The sequence below is a fragment of the Leopardus geoffroyi genome, chromosome B2 (assembly GCF_018350155.1).
Source record: "Leopardus geoffroyi isolate Oge1 chromosome B2, O.geoffroyi_Oge1_pat1.0, whole genome shotgun sequence".
Classification (NCBI taxonomy): domain Eukaryota; kingdom Metazoa; phylum Chordata; class Mammalia; order Carnivora; family Felidae; genus Leopardus; species Leopardus geoffroyi.
Window position 1 is genome coordinate 137,990,720 of NC_059332.1, and position 17,602 is coordinate 138,008,321.

Sequence of the window (17,602 nt, forward strand, 5' to 3'; positions counted from 1 at the left end):
AAACTCAACTTTGAATTTTTAAAAAAAAACACAAATGGTGGATGTCATTTGAACTCAATGTGATAAATCTCTCAGCTGAATTCTCAAAACAAGTCATTTCAAGAATATCCTTTATTATTTATAAAAGGTGAAAAAATGTAATAAGCAATAACCTTATGGAACACTGTAAAGAATCCAGCCCGAAATTATTATATTCCCTCATAAGCATAAGCAATTTAGGTAATATAAATAAGTGTACCTTTTACTCCTATAGTGTTACACCAATGAGGAAACAGTAACTTGTCTAAGGATACATTGGTGAATTCTTTATTAATTCAAAACATTTTTAAAAAGTGTGATGCATGTGTATTTTACAATAATATCCATAGGTTTCCACAATAATAAATGAAAACAGCTGTAGTTTGATTTACTTAGAAAACTCAAAAAGAAAAGGTTGAAACTTTTGAATTTTCTTACATTATTGTCATGCTCAAATTCTATTATTACATGTTGAAGATTCTAGCATTTTCAGGAAGTCTATTATTTGTACATAGGTAAAATGATAAAATAAATTCAAAGACGGGGGGAATAAAAACCCAAAACAACTTAAATTGGAGGAAAATAATCTGGATTATCTATTCAATTTATAAGTACCTACAATTATTCTGACATTGCAAAATAACCAAGTATGGTGTCTCAAGCTGCATTCATGCATTCAAAACTTCTTCATGGTCCACTAATATTAGTGAAGTACAAAATGTGGATATAAATTATTAAGTACAATGAACATGGTAGTAAAAAATTGCACACATTCGATATGATAAATTTTACAGAACCAAGCACACTGGAATTTTTTTTTATATTTAGCAAACATCCTAAAACCATATACAAGAAACTGTATGACAAATCGGTTAAAGCAAAGGGGGAAAAATCAAGTCTTTTACAATGTTTCAATAATCAGCGTTCATTATTCAACTGAGGGCAATATAGAAAAACACTCAGCAAAATGATTATTAATTTAAATTACCTCTTCTGAAGATTAAATTAAATCTTTACTACCCAAAGATGTAGAGTATAAGGTGAAGGTAGTTCAAGGGAAAAAAATCACTTTCACCTCCATTAAGTGAATGTTCAAGCTAACAGTTTCAGAGTTTCATTTTTCCATTTCACTTTCCAGTTTATTATAATTTCTTCATAGTATTTAATGGAACCTAATAGCAGTGCTGAAAAATCTGCTCAGAATTTTTTTTTAAGTTCAGCGTTAACGTCCAGTGAAATTACCTCTAACATAACTTATTAAATAATGTATTGCTCTGTGGCAGTGAAACCTAACAAACACTACCTCAACTGAATGATCAAGGTCAATATGAACAGTGATAAGTCTTGATGATAGTAATATGGCATTTTACTTCTATGGTCTTGCAAAAACTGGTAACACCTGTCTAATCATGGGAAAAACATCAACAAATTCCAGTTAAGGGACATTTTACAAAGTACTAGACCAGTACTCTTCACTACTGTCAAGGTCAACAACAAAAAATGTTTGAGCTTAGAGGAATTTAAGGAGACATGATAAGTAAATGGGTATATTGAATGAGATCTTGGAACAGAAAGAAGATACTAGGTAAAAGCTAAGGAAATCTGAATAAGCGTGACTTAATGCATCAATGTTTCATGAGGTGTGACAAATGTCTCAATAGATGTGCAGTATATAGAACTTCTCTGTGCTATCTTTGCAACTTTTCAGTGACTCTAAAACTATTCTAAAATAAAAGGTTTAATGAAAAGTTTTATGAACAACCATTTTTTTAATTTTCATATTTTCATGGTAAAATTAGTTACAAAATCATACTAGAATGCTTTCTATTCCAATGACAGTATCCATGTTTTCTAATGGCCCATCTCTCTTAACTTAGTTTTTAGCTTTACTTCCACATATTTATTTGGCGAATTATTTGATGTTTATATTCTTCCTGTCCTTGGGAATACTGTTTTTTCCCTTTGGAAATAAAATTTTCAAATGATTTATCTTATTTAAGCATTTATTTTAAGCATACAATTTATACACATACACACATCTATATACATATATCTGTGTATGTGTATCATTGAAAGAAACCTACTTCTTGATTGTAGATTCAGTGTGATGTTCATGAACTGAAAACTGAGCGTGAATCATATTATTGAACAAAGCAGGAACAAATTCATATAATCTTCCATCTTAAAATCAGCTTGGTTGCATTTTTTTCTTTCTTTGTGATTTTTTTTTTTAATGTCTACTTATTTTTGAGAGAGAGAGATAGTGCGAGCAAGGGAGGGGCAGAGAGAGGAGACACAGAATCTGAAGCAGGCTCCAGGCTCTGAGCTGTCAGCACACAGCCCGAAGCGGGGCTTAAATTCATGAACCACAAGATCATGACTTGAGCCAAAGTCGGACGCTTAACTGACTGAGCCACCCAGGCGCCCAGGTTGGTTTTTTGTGTTTTTTTTGGATGAATAATTAAATCAGATTTTAAAGTATGGTTTCAAAAGAATATGGGAAAAGTGCATTACAGTGGCATCTAATTCATAACATTCTTGAAATAGGAATAATTATTGAGCTGGAGAACACTGATAAAATAATAATGTTATATGTAACACTTCATTCTTTCCATGTTTACATTATTTAATTCTCATGCCTACCCTGTAAATAAAGTATTCTGTTTCTCATTTGAAGATGAGGGAACAGGCTCAGAGAGGTTCAATAGAATATTTGCCCAAAGTCATATGACACAGACATGTCACTTGAAATCAAATTTAAAATTAAAGTCTGGCATTTGGGAACAAAAAGATCAATCTGTGCACAATCATGTGTTGCAAGGATACTATTAAGAATGTTACAGGGAGATGAGAAGTCAAGTTTTTGTTTATCAGTTTTATTGATAAATATTTGCAGTTGTAGCAAGTGAGGAATAACTAAAATTTCTACAGATTAAATACTGTTTCTCAGAAGAATAAGCATTTTATATTGGTCAGAAATTTAAAAAGAATTGAAAAGAGCATGCAAATATAAATGCTTAATATTATTTTGAAAATTACGGTCATAAGCTGTCAATATAAATACACAGACAAGAAAATATCTTTACTACCTTTCAAAATAATTTGCCAATGTATCCAGTACAAAGTTTTTAAAATTAATGTTTGATAGGGTTCTATATAGGCATTTTAAGATCTAAGAAACTGTAGGTGGCTTTTGAAAGAGTTCTTATTTTCCTATTTCTGATTGTATTTAAAATTTCTTTCTTGTATATTTATTCCTCAAAGCATCTGATATGTTGTATTTTTTGCAAATATAATTTGTCACAGTTATGATATGACATTTTTTCAATATGTTAAAAGTGTATAGAAACAAATGGGTAAGTTCAAAATTAAGAATTGGGTTTTATTTTAAATCAGCTTAATGGGGTGAAAATGTATTTTTGCCCCTAATATATAAATATTATTTACCTATTTCTATAGTCCTTTTGCAAAACTGAACTATCAGGTGAATATATGATATACATTTCATTCTGTAAGTAAGAACCTAGGCAGCATTAAAGGATACTAATAAACACCCATGCACCATGACCAAATATCAGAACTGGTCATCCTATGTACATATTTTAAGATTAAAAAAAAAAGAAGACCATATTATGGTCTTGATTTTTGCGCTCCATAACGTTGATATCAAAATTGTGTTTTGCTATTGTTCATATGCCAGCGCACCCATTGTGCTTAGAGCTGCCCTCTAACTCTGTCGGGGCGTCTTTATTACCTTTGGGTAACTTAATAACAATTATCCAGAGTAAAGAAGAAGCGTCATCTGGCCATTATTAGTGTGATCTATGTTACAAGATCCATCTCTGAAGAAGTCTGGCTTTCCAATTTAGTTACATGTATTTATATATGATCTATATCCTCTACTTTTCTTTCCATTATAGACACATCTGAATTTAGGCACTATAGAAAGAGCATTAAGCTCTTTCTGTGTGCATTAGCAGATTTTAACAGTACACAAAGATGTCCTGACGATCTGAAACACAAAGGGTACCTTCTAAAGTGCTAATTTTTCCCCTGGGAGGAATGTATTCACTAGGAAAAATCAAATTCTACCATAACAAATATTGTGCTCTTGGAATGGTAGCATAGACACCAGTTGGGGGATTTTTGTTTATTATAGCTCTGTATTTAAAACAGAAGGAGTTATACCATATTTTAAAAATTGGTAGAGTTGCAAATATACATACTCTTAGATAGAAACTTTGAACGATTTGAAATTAAATGAGAAACCCTCCCCCCTCCATAGGAATTTAGCGCAGAAATGCTCATATAACATGGTTACCAATATCCAATGTGTAAATCTCGTCTAGAATCATTCTCAATGCAACTTCCTAATCAGGTTTCAAAAGGATACACTAACTTCAAAGTCTGTATTCTACAAATGCCCAGGTTAGAGATTAGGACTCTTTAGAAGGGTCCTTATCTTTTACATTTGGTAAAATATTAAAGGTATTGTCAAACAGACAATTCATCTAATAGTCCAAAGTATCTTATAAAGATAACTTATGACTAGCAGGTCACCATCATATATAGTAACAACAAGAATATAAAGTCTACATGTAAAAAGATTGACGCATGCTGTGTATCATAGTATATTACATATTTTCTAGTCATGTGCACCAATTTATTGTGCCTCAAACATAGCAACAAGTATGATATTACAACATATATGTGTATACATCATAGAAGCATAATAAACTCAATTCTAATCAAGAAAAAATTAAATAATTTAGGAACAATAGAACTTCACAATAGAAATGATGATTCTTTTAGGTTTTTCTTCACTCTTTTGGAAAAAATAGGACTTTTTGTAAACATCTTCATAGCTATCTTTCTTTAACATATTACTGAAAACTATTCAAATAGTAAATATCTACTGACATTGATAAAGTATGTCTTAACACACTAACACTTTCAGACAAAAACAGGTATTTGTTAAAAGAAATGATTATTATAAATATTTCCTATCTTGTATTTTAACTACATTTTCATAAATAATGTATTTAAAAGTGCTGAATATGATAGGATAGTCAGCAACGCCAGTGTAAACAGAACATTTTGTTTTCTACTCTGCAAACTTTTTTTTTAATCCCATTTTGTCAAACACTGCAACAGTTAAAATATTTGCATAGGGAATAGATAATAGCCCTTTTAACCATATCTCCTGAATTCTATATAAATTAGAAAATCAAATTCACTTAAAAAAACAATTCTTGAAATGTTTTAAGTTTATGGAAAAAGAAACTTACGATGCCAGCTTTTCAAGTAAAATAAAATTAAAAAAAAAAACCCCAAACTTGTTTATTTTAAAAATGTTTAATAAATTAAAAAATGAGAGGTAGTTAAAAAATGGCAAAGAAAACCTATAATTTTAATATCATCCTTAATATAAGGCCCAGTATTCTCAGTGGATATAAATATTTTTAAAACTTTCATGTTAGGTTACTCAATATTATATTTATTAAGTTTAAGATTAAAAAAATAGCCTCCAGGGGATATTAATATTCAAATGTAACACCTTGATATAAATATGACACTGACTTTTTGTGTGTGTGCATGATAGGATACTGTTTTCTTGAATGTCAAAAGTATATGCCAATGTCAGGCAAGTATTTTGTCTTAAAGATTTAGTGGTACTTATAAAAAATAATATGGCAGCTAGAAGATTTGAGCACTGTCCTGCCTTTCAATTATGGATGAGTATTAATAGTTTGGTTATAACATTTTTAAAATAAGTCATTCTGAAGATACTATGAAAACAGTTAAGGTCTGAAGTAGAGAATTATCTTCTGCGTAACCCTTACAAAACTTTTCTCAGTTAAAAACTTAGCTTTTCATTAGACTTTGCTTTCAAGGAAAATATGCCACAGGACAGATGCTACTCATCAAAATATTTTATGATGCTACATGTAGGCATTCCTTTATTAAATCTTTTTTTTATATTCCAAAACTAAGTTATTGAGCTTAGAATTTTTTTTCTTGCTGAAGTACATACTTTACACAACCATTTTAGAACTGGAGAGCCAGTCTTTAATAAATTAATTACAGTATTGGACATCTGATATATACATAGATTAATTGTGTTCTATTACAATTAAAAACAATTATCACTCTGATTTGTCATTGAGCTAGAATATCTTCAAATTGTTTTGTGCTTTTTTCTCTTTTCTTCTTATTATTTGTTGTTTGTTGGGTTTTTTTAAATTTTTGTTTTGTTTTGTTTTTTTTTACATAGCAAACTATTCTGTAAAGAAAATGCCACAGTTTTGGCAGTGAACAACCAGAGGAATCCCCCATCAGGATTTCCCAACAAACATAGATAAATAGCTCTTTTTCCAAGTACAGAAATATCAGCTTCAAAATGAGTGTACTGAACACAGTATAGAGCATGTTTAATACCATTGTTACAACTAAAAAATTGGCTTTTTCTGTCTTAGATTATATTTAAAAATGCAAACCACAGCCAATTTTTTGGCAATTATTTCTATAAGACCATATTGCACAAAAGTCCTTAAACACGGATATAAGTTATGCCATTGGATTAAATATTACAACAGCTACGTGGCAAATGAAGCAGTTCTACTTTGTACATGCAGCCTCGGGGGATACACTAGGAGACTGTTCACAGGACTACAAATACAGTTTGCTTGCAAGTAGAATGAGTGTTGAATAAAACAAACAATTTGGCAATTCATTGTCTTATGTGGTATTTTCTCCAAACTTAACCATGGATAACCTTGATAAAAATGGAGACAAAGACCATATGGTTGTATTTTCACAGTAGCCTGAGGAATGCTAAACTGTAGTTCTCCAGGAACTCAGCTTCTGGTGTTAGTGATCTACTTTTATTTCCCATCCCAGCCCTCCAAAATGATTTTTTTTTTTAATGAAAATTAAGATTCAGAAGTAGAACTGGCAGTACTTTCAACAAATGACTTATAAATTTGAGAGTTCAAAAACCTTGGAAAAGAATCTCTGTGCATTAAGGTATATATCTGAAGTTGGGCATCTTCATACATGTGAGGATTAGGATCCAACAGATTTCTATTGATCACCTCTCTAACTCGAGAATCGAGACTGACCTAAAAAGAAATAAGAGCAGATACATTAAATAAAATTTTTTTTCAAAAGATCTCAATTAAGTAAGTACAGGTGTGTGACATTTCAGAGAAACTTCAAAGAGTTAAATCTAACTACCTAAAATCTTGAGGTTACCTTCTCAAAGGCTACATCGCCTCGCATACTTTTCTTCAAAAGTTGAACTAAAACAAACAAACAAACAAACAACTTGTCTTTAAACCAGAAATTTAGTTCACAGATATCTTGGCTTACTTGGATTTATCTTTTCTATGCATTTCACTCGGGTTTTTTTTTGACCATTTCTATTCATTGTTGAGGCCCTGGAGAATTCCCTAGCCAGAACAAGGATTTATCTCCTACTATGTGACTGCGGGGGTAACTCTCTTGATGGGACAAGGTAAAAATCTGGCAGAGAGTAGTTCTCTGGCAAATATTAGCATGTATATCGAGTGCTGATTCCTGATCGTATGACATCCCAACAAGTCCTACTGTGGCAAAGTAGGAAACCCGGAATGTGGAAGGCTGTAGTGGAGCAAAACTACAGCAAGTATTCTTCACGTCTTAGTGTACCTGGCAAGGCACAGGGAACTATATAGTCCTTATGTAGAAATACATCTGAAGATCTCTTTACTAAAGATTAAGTAGAACAATTGCTTGAAGTAGAGTCTTTAAAAGGAGAAATACAAGTAGGAATTCGGAATACCCATACAAGTAATCAGTACAGCATTGTTTTTGAAGTGTAAATAAATTAAATTCTGCAAATGATAGTTGTTGTGGTTGTTGTTATTTTTCCTCACTATATGCTGATCCTGTCTGTCGGAGCTGGTAGGATGTGCTGGAAAGGGAACTGAGGACAAATAAATGGCAATAAGGGCATGTTTGGGGCATAGAAGTAAACTCTGCTCTGAAATGACATTAGCAAAATCTGAGAGGCAAACCATCACAGACTTGTCCTGATTGGTTTCCTCAGTCCTCATAGTTGTACACGGACTAGAACATTGTGATCCATATTACTTGTCTCGTGACAAGTCTATACAAACCTTTTATACTGATATTTAAATGTTTTGTCCCAAGCATTTTGCAAAAGACTTTTTGGTCAGGCTTCTTTTCCCACCCACTCTTGGGATTAAGCCTGCAGTCTGAGACAGTCCTGGTGACTGAAGTAACTCATATTTCCATCTGGTGTCCTCAGATTCTTGAGCTCTATGGCCCATGTGAAATTGGGTTGATTGGTACACCCCAAAAATGGTTGCTATGGGAGGATTTGTCAGGAAATGGTGATCCGGTATAATTTCGGTGGCATTACAGAAAAAAATCAGACATCTCTTGGCTGAACTATATTTATTGTCTTAAAGGAATTCTTAAAAAAAAAGTGTTCTGGAAATGGATCATTTAGGTTTTATTCTCTATGTTATTGCCTTCTAAGGTTATCATCAAGTACAGAGTAATAAAAAATAGATTTTTTTTCTAAGCTTTTGTTTAAAAATATTGTTGGTCTTTCTACTCAATAGGAATATGTTGACACTATTTAAACTGATCTTATACTGAAAAGTGGTGTTGTGGTAAGGTGAAATCTTAACCAAATACACTCAACTGGTTTTGTAAATGTTTTTGCTCTTCCTTTCAAACTTAAGAACTTTTTGTTTCAATGGAGAGGGAAATATTAGTGATAAAGAAGATCATTTATTTCTTAAATAACAGCATAATTAAATATAGTTTGATTGCAGCTGGAAACATTAATCTTAAGACAGAGAAATAAAATACCTTGAATTATTAAAAGTCTTAAGTTTTCGTTGCATAGTTTTATTTTTTTGCAAACTGAAAACAGTAGTGAAAGATCATAGAGAAAGTAGTACCATACATTCAACATTTAGTAATCGGTAACAAAAACTCATTTGCTATTTCTATTTAAAAAATAAAATATTTACCTTGATATGTGCTTGTTTGGAAAGGTTGTCAGTCAAAAGAGGTGTAGAGAGGTCAAATAACAAGGATAAACCCCACGGGTATAACAATCTATAGTTTCATCTGGTGGCATCTTTGTGCTTCAGATTGTGGAACATCTATAATACAAGTTAGTGGAGGTGGATCCCAGCATGGGCCCGAGCCATAGTCACCCTAGGATTCAGGCACAACTGGATGGCTCGTGATCCCATCTACTCTGGGGTCCAAAGTCTAAGGGATTGAGGAGTTTCCTGTAAAGAACTCAACCTAAGGGAAGAGAAAGTTGAGTAGCACAAGACAAGAGCTACCCGAAGGCAATGGGAAGTCTTTTGTTACTCAGTCCTCACAGACTCACGTGTAGGTAGGGGAAGGAAGGGTGCAGTGCAGCAGTAATGGAGTTAAAAAGAATTACTCCTGTGGCTGGGGCACAAGACAGCACCTAAGGACTTGGCGACATTCAACCAGCAGTTTTAGCTGGAAACACTGGCAGTGTTGAGAGGTGGCAACTGCAGTTACAGAGGTTAGGTAACTTGGTGATAGGCCTGGGGGAACTTGGAGGCATTCGCTCGCACTGGGAGCAGGAGACAGGAAGAGGAAAAGCAAGTGGCTGGCAAACAGAAAAATGTCTGCTGGCAACTCCACAAATCAGTTGGGAGGAAAATGCCACGAGAGCTACAGGTTCAACAAGAGTGTGGAGGTAAAGCGGAGAGAGTTAAGACAGAAATCTTGCTAGTGTGGTCTGGGAAAACCTGGACCCAACTCAGTGATATATATATACCTGCTTAATCTTGCCAGATTTCCTACCCAGTGGAGGAGAGCATCGAGGCAGGTGAATATTGCCAGAAGATTGCATACTAACTTTTGACCCTGCCTTTCCGTTCCAGACATCAAGATGCAATGGAAATTTTGACTCTGTGGAAGTTTTGGGCAGAATCATACTAAAAATGATGAATTTTCACTGAAGTCTTTTTCCCTTGTGGAGACCCCACTTATATCAATCAGGTTAATTCCTTGAACAGTTTTTTAGATATCATGATTAAGTTTTTTCCTCCATTTTTTCCCCCCATTTTATTTTTAATTTTACCAAAGCTGCTTTATTTAGGATACTTTTCTAAGTAAAATTCTGATTTTTTTCTTTTTACCTTATAAATTCCTATTAAATTTTACCAGTGATAGCTTCTGCTACTGGAAATGTTCTTTTTAATTTTAACTAAATTTGGTTTTCTCATATCAAATTTTATAAAGAATATCTGTTTTCCCATCAGTTTTAATAAATTAATACCATGTGTACTTTTAGTCAGATTATTTTGTGTTGACTGTTTCTACTGAAAATGGTTATGAGTTGCAAATAAGACTACTGGAATTTTGTTCTTGGAACAAAGATCATTGGTAGGATACAGTGCAAAAACCATATTCCTGGTAGGGCGCAAATGATGGGGAAGTTATCTTGCTTTTCTGGGGGAAAATTCAGGCATATGGTAATGGTTACTGTTTCTCATTCTGTCTCAAATTCTCTAGCTGGTTTATAGAAATCTACAGTAGTGTCATGAAGAAAATACTAAGCAATGGGACTACTAGTCAGCATATTACACTTGAAAGGGCAACACCTTTGGGATCAGAAGACCTTTGGGATCAGATAGGTATAGTTCTGATGCCCTACAACAGTTGTTCCTCTCTTTGAGAGTCCATTTCTTTTGCTGTAAGATGGCGCCCTCTGTCCTTGGAGCTAAAGGATTCTTGCGAGACTCATTCAATTATGTATGTGAGACCATTTTGTCAATAACAAAATGTAAGCCCAATGTAAAGTGATATTAGTAATAATAATAATGGACCATATCATGCCACTTTTTTGATCAGTGTCTTCAGACTTTGTATCAACTTGAATTTTACCTACTCAGAGTGACCTTACCTTACAACCCCTATTCTAAACTATACTATTGACCTCCATACCCGTCATAATGTTTATTACACAGTTTTTAGTTACTTGCTTTTGACATGATTTGTCTGTCTTCCTAAAATGTAAGCTCCATAAATAGGACAGGCCAATGTTTTCCTCATTCACTAACATATTCCCAACATCTAGCCCAGTACCTGGCTCATAGGGAAAAGTTAAATATGTTCTGAATGATAATATTCATGCCCAAAGAAATGAATCTAGGAAAATACAAAATGAGTCCTGTTTAGAAAAACTAATTCACTGAAAAGTTCTAAATTCACATAATTTTGCTTGAAGAGGCATATACCTGCACACAGAGAATCCACATATCTATCACATGTGCATCATTTTTAGATAATTGAGGAATTTAAATAGGTTTACTGCTTTTTTTCTCTCAGAGAGCAACTGGAAATTCAGGATGAAATCAGAAGCAGCAAATAACCCCTACCACTAGTCAGATGCCCATGGGAGAGAGCCAGAAAGTCAGAGATTTAGCCAGTTTCTGAACTTCTTCTATGCCATTTCTCTACAAAATGAGGAAGATGAGGTCAGGGAGCACTGAAATGAGTTGCTTAGTGTCACAAGGATGGTAAGTAGTAGCAGACCTGGATTACGGCCCAGGTTAAGGATAATGCCATCACTAAAGAGATTTGTAAAAAACTGATGGCACATAGTTTTCTTCAATTCAGATGTCTTACATGTGTTGACGATTTATAGTTATGTATTCATTCAATAGCTCAATGCTGTTTATGGTAGGTAATAGCTTTCAAATAGACTTTTAAAAAAAGATTTTATTTTTTGAGTAACCTCTACACCCAATATGGGGCTCAAACTCATAACCTCAAGATCAAGAGTTGCAGGTGTATCTACCAACTGAGCAAGCCAGGCACCCCAAATAGACTTTTTATTAAAGTTGTTTATTTTGCTGGGTTTGTTTTTTTGATGTTTAATAAATATAAGCTGCTATAAGTATCTGCAATCTGCAGCAAGGTTAATATTAAATTCTTCCTTACTGCTCCCATTTATTTTTTCTTTGAGAACATCACATTAAAAATTTACTGTTGAAAAATGCTATTTACTCATTTTTTTTAATTTAAAATTTAGCCCTTTCCCCTCTTGAGATGTATGCTATACCAAGAAATGGGAGTTAAATTGTCTCCTGATTGCAAACATCTACTTAAAACATAATGCTAAAATCATTAAAAATGCATAAAAATGTAATTTTTATTAAAATAAAAAATAATTTCAAGCACACTGGCTTAAGAAAAAAAATATTTATATATATCCCCCCCCCCCCGAAGAATGTAGATTTCTCTACATTTAACAAAGAGGAGCATGATAACTCAATCAAATTAAGGTTAAATGAGAGTCTAGTGAAGAAAAATGAGTTTCTAGTTAAGAATCGAATCCTAACAATTTTTAGTTATTTAGTCATTATTTTATAAATGATTCAAATATTCATGTTATTTAAGAATATTTTGAGGGGCGCTTGGGTGTAGCTCAGTTGGTTAAGCATCCGATTCAATTTCTGCTCAGGACATGATCTCACGTGCCGTTCGTGGGATCGAGCCTGGCATTGAGCTCTGCGCTGACAGCATGGAGCCTGCTTGGGATTCTGTCTCCTCTGCTCCCTTCCCCCTTCACATGTGATGTCTCTCTCGCTCTCAAAATAAATAAAAAACATAGTTTGAATAAGTACAAACAGTTACAGAATTCCAGAGGTGGAACAGCCTGGTTATCTAGCCCCCAAATGGGAAATAGATCCCAACTCCAATTGGTCAGTTATGGCTGCTTTGAATATTGTGTTGAGGGGATTCTCAGGTTGAATCTGGCTTTAACAGTAAGAACCAGGATCGATTAGCCATGTCATTTGGTGGAGAGAATGAAGTAGTGGTGTAAGAGCTTCCCAGCTGTCATTTTGGATTTGGTTTACTATTCTCTGTGTCCCTTTTTATCTTTATTTTTGTAAACAAATCAACTGATTAATGAATCATTGAAGTGAACTAATTTATCCCAGGCCGCACAATTAGGATGAAGCAGAGTCAGAACCAGAATCCCATGCACTTGAATGAGGAGTTCAGTGTCCTTACTGCTATATAGTCAGGGCTCCCTTGATGTGGCATGTGTTCTCTCCAGGGTTGGAAAACAAAACTCAAAGGGTGATAGCTCAGTATCATCAGTTATTAATGTATTGTGGCTGATTAGAGATTGAGAAGTTTTTGCACAGAAAGGTCAGTGAGACATAATAGTTTAGAAATGGCTCTGCAGTAGCTAGAAAGTGCACGTCATACTCTAAGTGTATCAGTGACTCAGGTCATGGTTCAAGAATAAATATATCTATACCTTGGCTTGAAATATAACCTTTAAACAATTATCTTTTATAACTGCAAATACCTACTTTTGGTTTGTTTTTGCTGCTAAACAATGATCAAGTGTAATTATTATGTCGAGAGAAGAACAGTCTGTTGGCTAAACGAGGTACTGCACACTCTCCAATAATTTAGATCCTGTGTCAAGAGTCATTTAGAAGTCAACACATAAGTACCAAAATGATAAAAATTTGAATTTCGCTTCTGCCTTTCTGTGTAGTGTTTAGGGGATATTCAAGAGTGGGAAATGGCCCAAATATAGATAGACAAAGGAGAAAAAAATACATGGCTGTTATACTAAATATTAGTCCATGTAATTTAGGAAAATTATCTTGATCAGGAAATAATATTTTAATGACTTTTGTGAAACTCATATTTAAAATGAAGATATTAGGGTAAAACAAAATTCCATTATTTTTGAAAAAAGAATGAAAACTGAATAGTTTATAAGTGAGTAATCAACAACTAAGATAGCTTTGAACTATAGCCCAAAGAAGAATTAATTTTGTGAAAATTGTGTATTTTACAAAACTCCATTAATCAGTGACATCTGAAAATCCAGGACTGTGAAGACAATGGGCAAGTGTTTCCTATAAAAATTAAAAGCTAATCAATAGAGACTGTAAAGTAAAGGAATTATATGTACTTAATAACTGAGAATATTTTTTTCTACCAACATTATTTTAAAATAGAACACCATCGGGGGCGCCTGGGTGGCTCGGTTGGTTGAGCGTCTGACTTCGGCTCAGGTCATGATCTCACGGCTCGTGAGTTCGAGCCCCATGTCGGGCTCTGTGCTGACAGCTCGGAGCCTGGAGCCTGCTTTGGATTCTCCCTCTCTCTCTGCCCCTCCCCTGCTCGTGCTCTGTCTCTCTCTCTCTCAAAAATGAATAAATATTCAAAAAAATTTTAAACAAAAAATAGAACACCATCATAGATAGTGCATAGAATGAACCAGATAATCAAGACATTTAGCATTTTCAGATGATACATATTATATATTTTGGGGAAAGAAATGGGCTAGATAATCTTCCCAAACACTAATTACAGGCAAGAGAAGCACATTTTCAGGCACAATTGGATCCTTTGATATATCTGCCATGTAATGCAATATTAAAATAAAAATGAGAATGAAATTAATATGCTAATAAAATCCACATAGAACTGGTTAGATGCTGAGGTTCTAGATAGACCAGAAACCTGAAGAATGTACTTCTGGGATATAGAAGTATAATGGTGTTAGAACCACAATGTGGCATCAGTAATAAATGTATTGAGGCTACAGAAAAAATTCTCGCCACCTTGTTTCTCTGAATACTTTTTCTATGTTGATGCAGGAAATAAAGAAAAAAAGTAGGAAAATCTTTGTGTATCCAATTCCAGGTTCCTCATTTTGTAGAGACAATACTATTGGAGTAGTCTGGAATACCAATGGCAATTATAACCTAACTAACAAATTTTTAAAAACTGACTTAGGTATATACCTCATTAGAAGTGAAATGGTTTATATAGCACTCCAAACATAGAGATTATAAAGTAGACACTGATTCATTTTATAGATTTTAAGGTGAGGAGTGGAAGGCAGGTGGGGGCCACATCCCAGGTTGGGTGAGGCATCGATAAGCACAATTTCTAGGGGACTCTATAAATGTCTGTGTGCACAGGAGAGAAGTGTGGAACAGAAGGTACCAGGTCAGGATGTTTAAATGCACAGAGACAGAAAAGACAGAAGGTGGTGTGGAGAAAAGAAGGCCTTCTGGGAACCTCTCAATTCAAATGCGCACCTCGGAAGTCTGTCACCCCATACTCCTGAGGCCTGGCTACACTACTAACCCCTCCCTCATCAATCCCTCCCTGCTTTAAACTCTGGAAGCTGGAACATTTCTCAGGAGCAAATTGATTTTTTACAGAGTTAACGGAAAAGTGTTCATTTGGTTGCCTGAAATGTCCCCTCTATTAGGTACATTTTGGCAATGGCAAAACTAGGATAACTAGAATAAGTAAAAGAATTGCTATTACCATCTCTCCCCAAAGAATATTAAAGGGTCATAAAGGCCCATTCTTCAATTCTGCAACAATTCTATCATAAACATCAACAAACATGGCAGCTTTTGTTTTGTTTTGTTTTTACAGCTCCTATTACAGAAGTCTTCAAACTAGTATGCGTGTGGAAAGCTTGTTAAAAGTCCAGATTCCTGGGCTCTATATCCAAAAATTCAGATTCAGTGGTCCTGGGTAGGCCTTGAGTATTTGCTTTTCAAACAAATGCTCCAGGTGATTCTCATACAGGAGATCTGGGGACCACACTTTGAGAAAGACTTCCCCACAGTAAACTCTTCTTTTCCACTTTAGCGTAAGTCGCTGTATTAAGCAAATTGTGTCTAACAGGCTTCCTAATGTTAGTTCTGAAAAGCAAGTAGCCTACCACACGATTCAGCCAGAGATAAATGATCAAAGCATAGAGGGGAAACCTAGTCTTCAAACCTATTCAGGTAGATTCTCAGAGTGGAATCTAAATTATGTGTCCAGGGAAGCCTTGGAGCCTGTCCACACCCCATGCATCACCCAACTTGGACAGAGGTCCCCTCGGGTTCATCCTTGGTTTTAGGAAGCCCACATCAATTATTTTCCGGATGTTTACCTCTTTTGGTGATAGTATAGAAATGTAATCTTCATATATCATTCTGGCCTTTTCTTCAATTACTTTTTTGTTCTGCTCTTTCTTTAAGTCTTCACACGCAAGCCAGAAAAGTAGGTTCTCTTCGCTGTATTCTGTTCGCAGAAACTCTCTGAAAAGGTTTCTTCCTGCTGGGGCCTTCATCATCTTGTCAAAATTTTGAGACCAGGACAACACTTCATCTGAAGTGGGGTTTTGGCTGCAAAGACAGAATTGGGCCATTATCAAAGGCAGCTTTGACCGAAGAATGCTTAGCCTAGGAAGATAGAAATTACTATTCACTTGCTGCCATCTAGTGCTCATTTCCCATCAGTTCGGCCTGGTCTGGGAATCACCCGCCAGGACTAGGCTAGTTATTTCTGGGTATTAAGAAAAATTCATTTAGGCACAAGTGTGTGTTAGGGAGCTAAGCATTCAAATAGCAAGGGACAACACACACTATGCACATTATCATCATAAATTCCTAAGGAAGCCTGGAAATGTTCAAATCTTAATGCATTACAAATTGATAAAGACAGCCTATGTGTTACTTTGAAGGGCAAGTTGAATTTTTTGTTTGCATCTGATAATAGATTTTAATTTTAAAGCCATAAGGTATAGTTTCTCTTTTCCTTTCTGGTAGCTACTTTTTCATTTGTCACTAAATCTAAAGTAAGAATATATCGTGTGCACTAGTCACACATTTTCCTAAGCTTTAATACTCTATGAAATGTTATGAATGAATTATTACCATGAATGGAGTTACTAGAGTTAAAAAGGACAGGGCCTTTATAATGACACTGAGGGCTTTCTAGATATTTATATTCAAGTTTTCAGTGGCCGTGTTCATTCAGAAACCACCAGTTATCACTCCTTTGGTATACATCAAAGAAATGGAAAGAAGCAGCTTGGGAGATTCTTATGGTTAACTTGATCCTGATCTTGCTTTCTTATCCATTGGTTTATTTAAGAATTTTCTAACCTCAGAAAGTTAGAAATAGAACTACCCTAAGATCCAGCAATTGCACTACTAGGTATTTACCCAAAAAATACAAAAATGCTAATTCAAAGGGATACATGCACCCTGATATTTATAGCAGGATTATCTACAATGGCCAAGTTATGGAAACAACCCAACTGTCCATCGCCTGAAGAATGGGTAAGGAAGATGTGGTATACATATATATAATGGAATATGACTTAGCCATAAAAAGGATGAAATCTTGCCAATCTGCAATGACATGGACAGAGCTAGAGAGTATTATGCTAAGTGAAATAAGTCAGAGAAATATAAAAACGATATAATTCAACTCATAATATGGAATTTAAGAAACAAAACAAATGAGAAAAGGGCGGGGGGAGAGACAGGCAAACTAAGACACAGACTCTTAACTATGGAGAATGAATTGATGGTTACCAGAAGGAAGGTGGGTGGCGGGGGGATGGGCTTAAGTAGGTGGTGGGATTAAGGAATGCACTAATCATGATGGGCATTATATTGTATACCTGAAACTAATATTACACTATATGTTAACCAACTGGAATTTAAATAAAAACTTT

General features: G+C 34.5%; 1 protein-coding gene and 1 long non-coding RNA gene across 9 annotated transcripts in view; one reads left to right on the top strand and one right to left on the bottom strand.

The window, feature by feature from the left end:
• LOC123609192 overlaps positions 1-17,602 on the top strand; it is a 119,002-nt gene that overhangs the window by 23,770 nt on the left and 77,630 nt on the right. The window lies entirely within an intron of this gene.
• The window catches only part of RGS17 (regulator of G protein signaling 17), a 98,358-nt gene continuing 80,849 nt past the window's right edge, over positions 94-17,602 (bottom strand). For all 3 annotated transcript variants that reach the window (XM_045500085.1, XM_045500084.1, XM_045500086.1), the window contains exons 4-5: positions 16,028-16,262; positions 94-7,139 (exon numbers count right to left, since the gene is read on the bottom strand). In XM_045500085.1, coding sequence (XP_045356041.1) covers positions 6,951-7,139; positions 16,028-16,262 — 424 coding nt within the window. In that variant the 3' untranslated portion in view covers positions 94-6,950. The remainder of the gene's footprint in view (positions 7,140-16,027; positions 16,263-17,602) is intronic.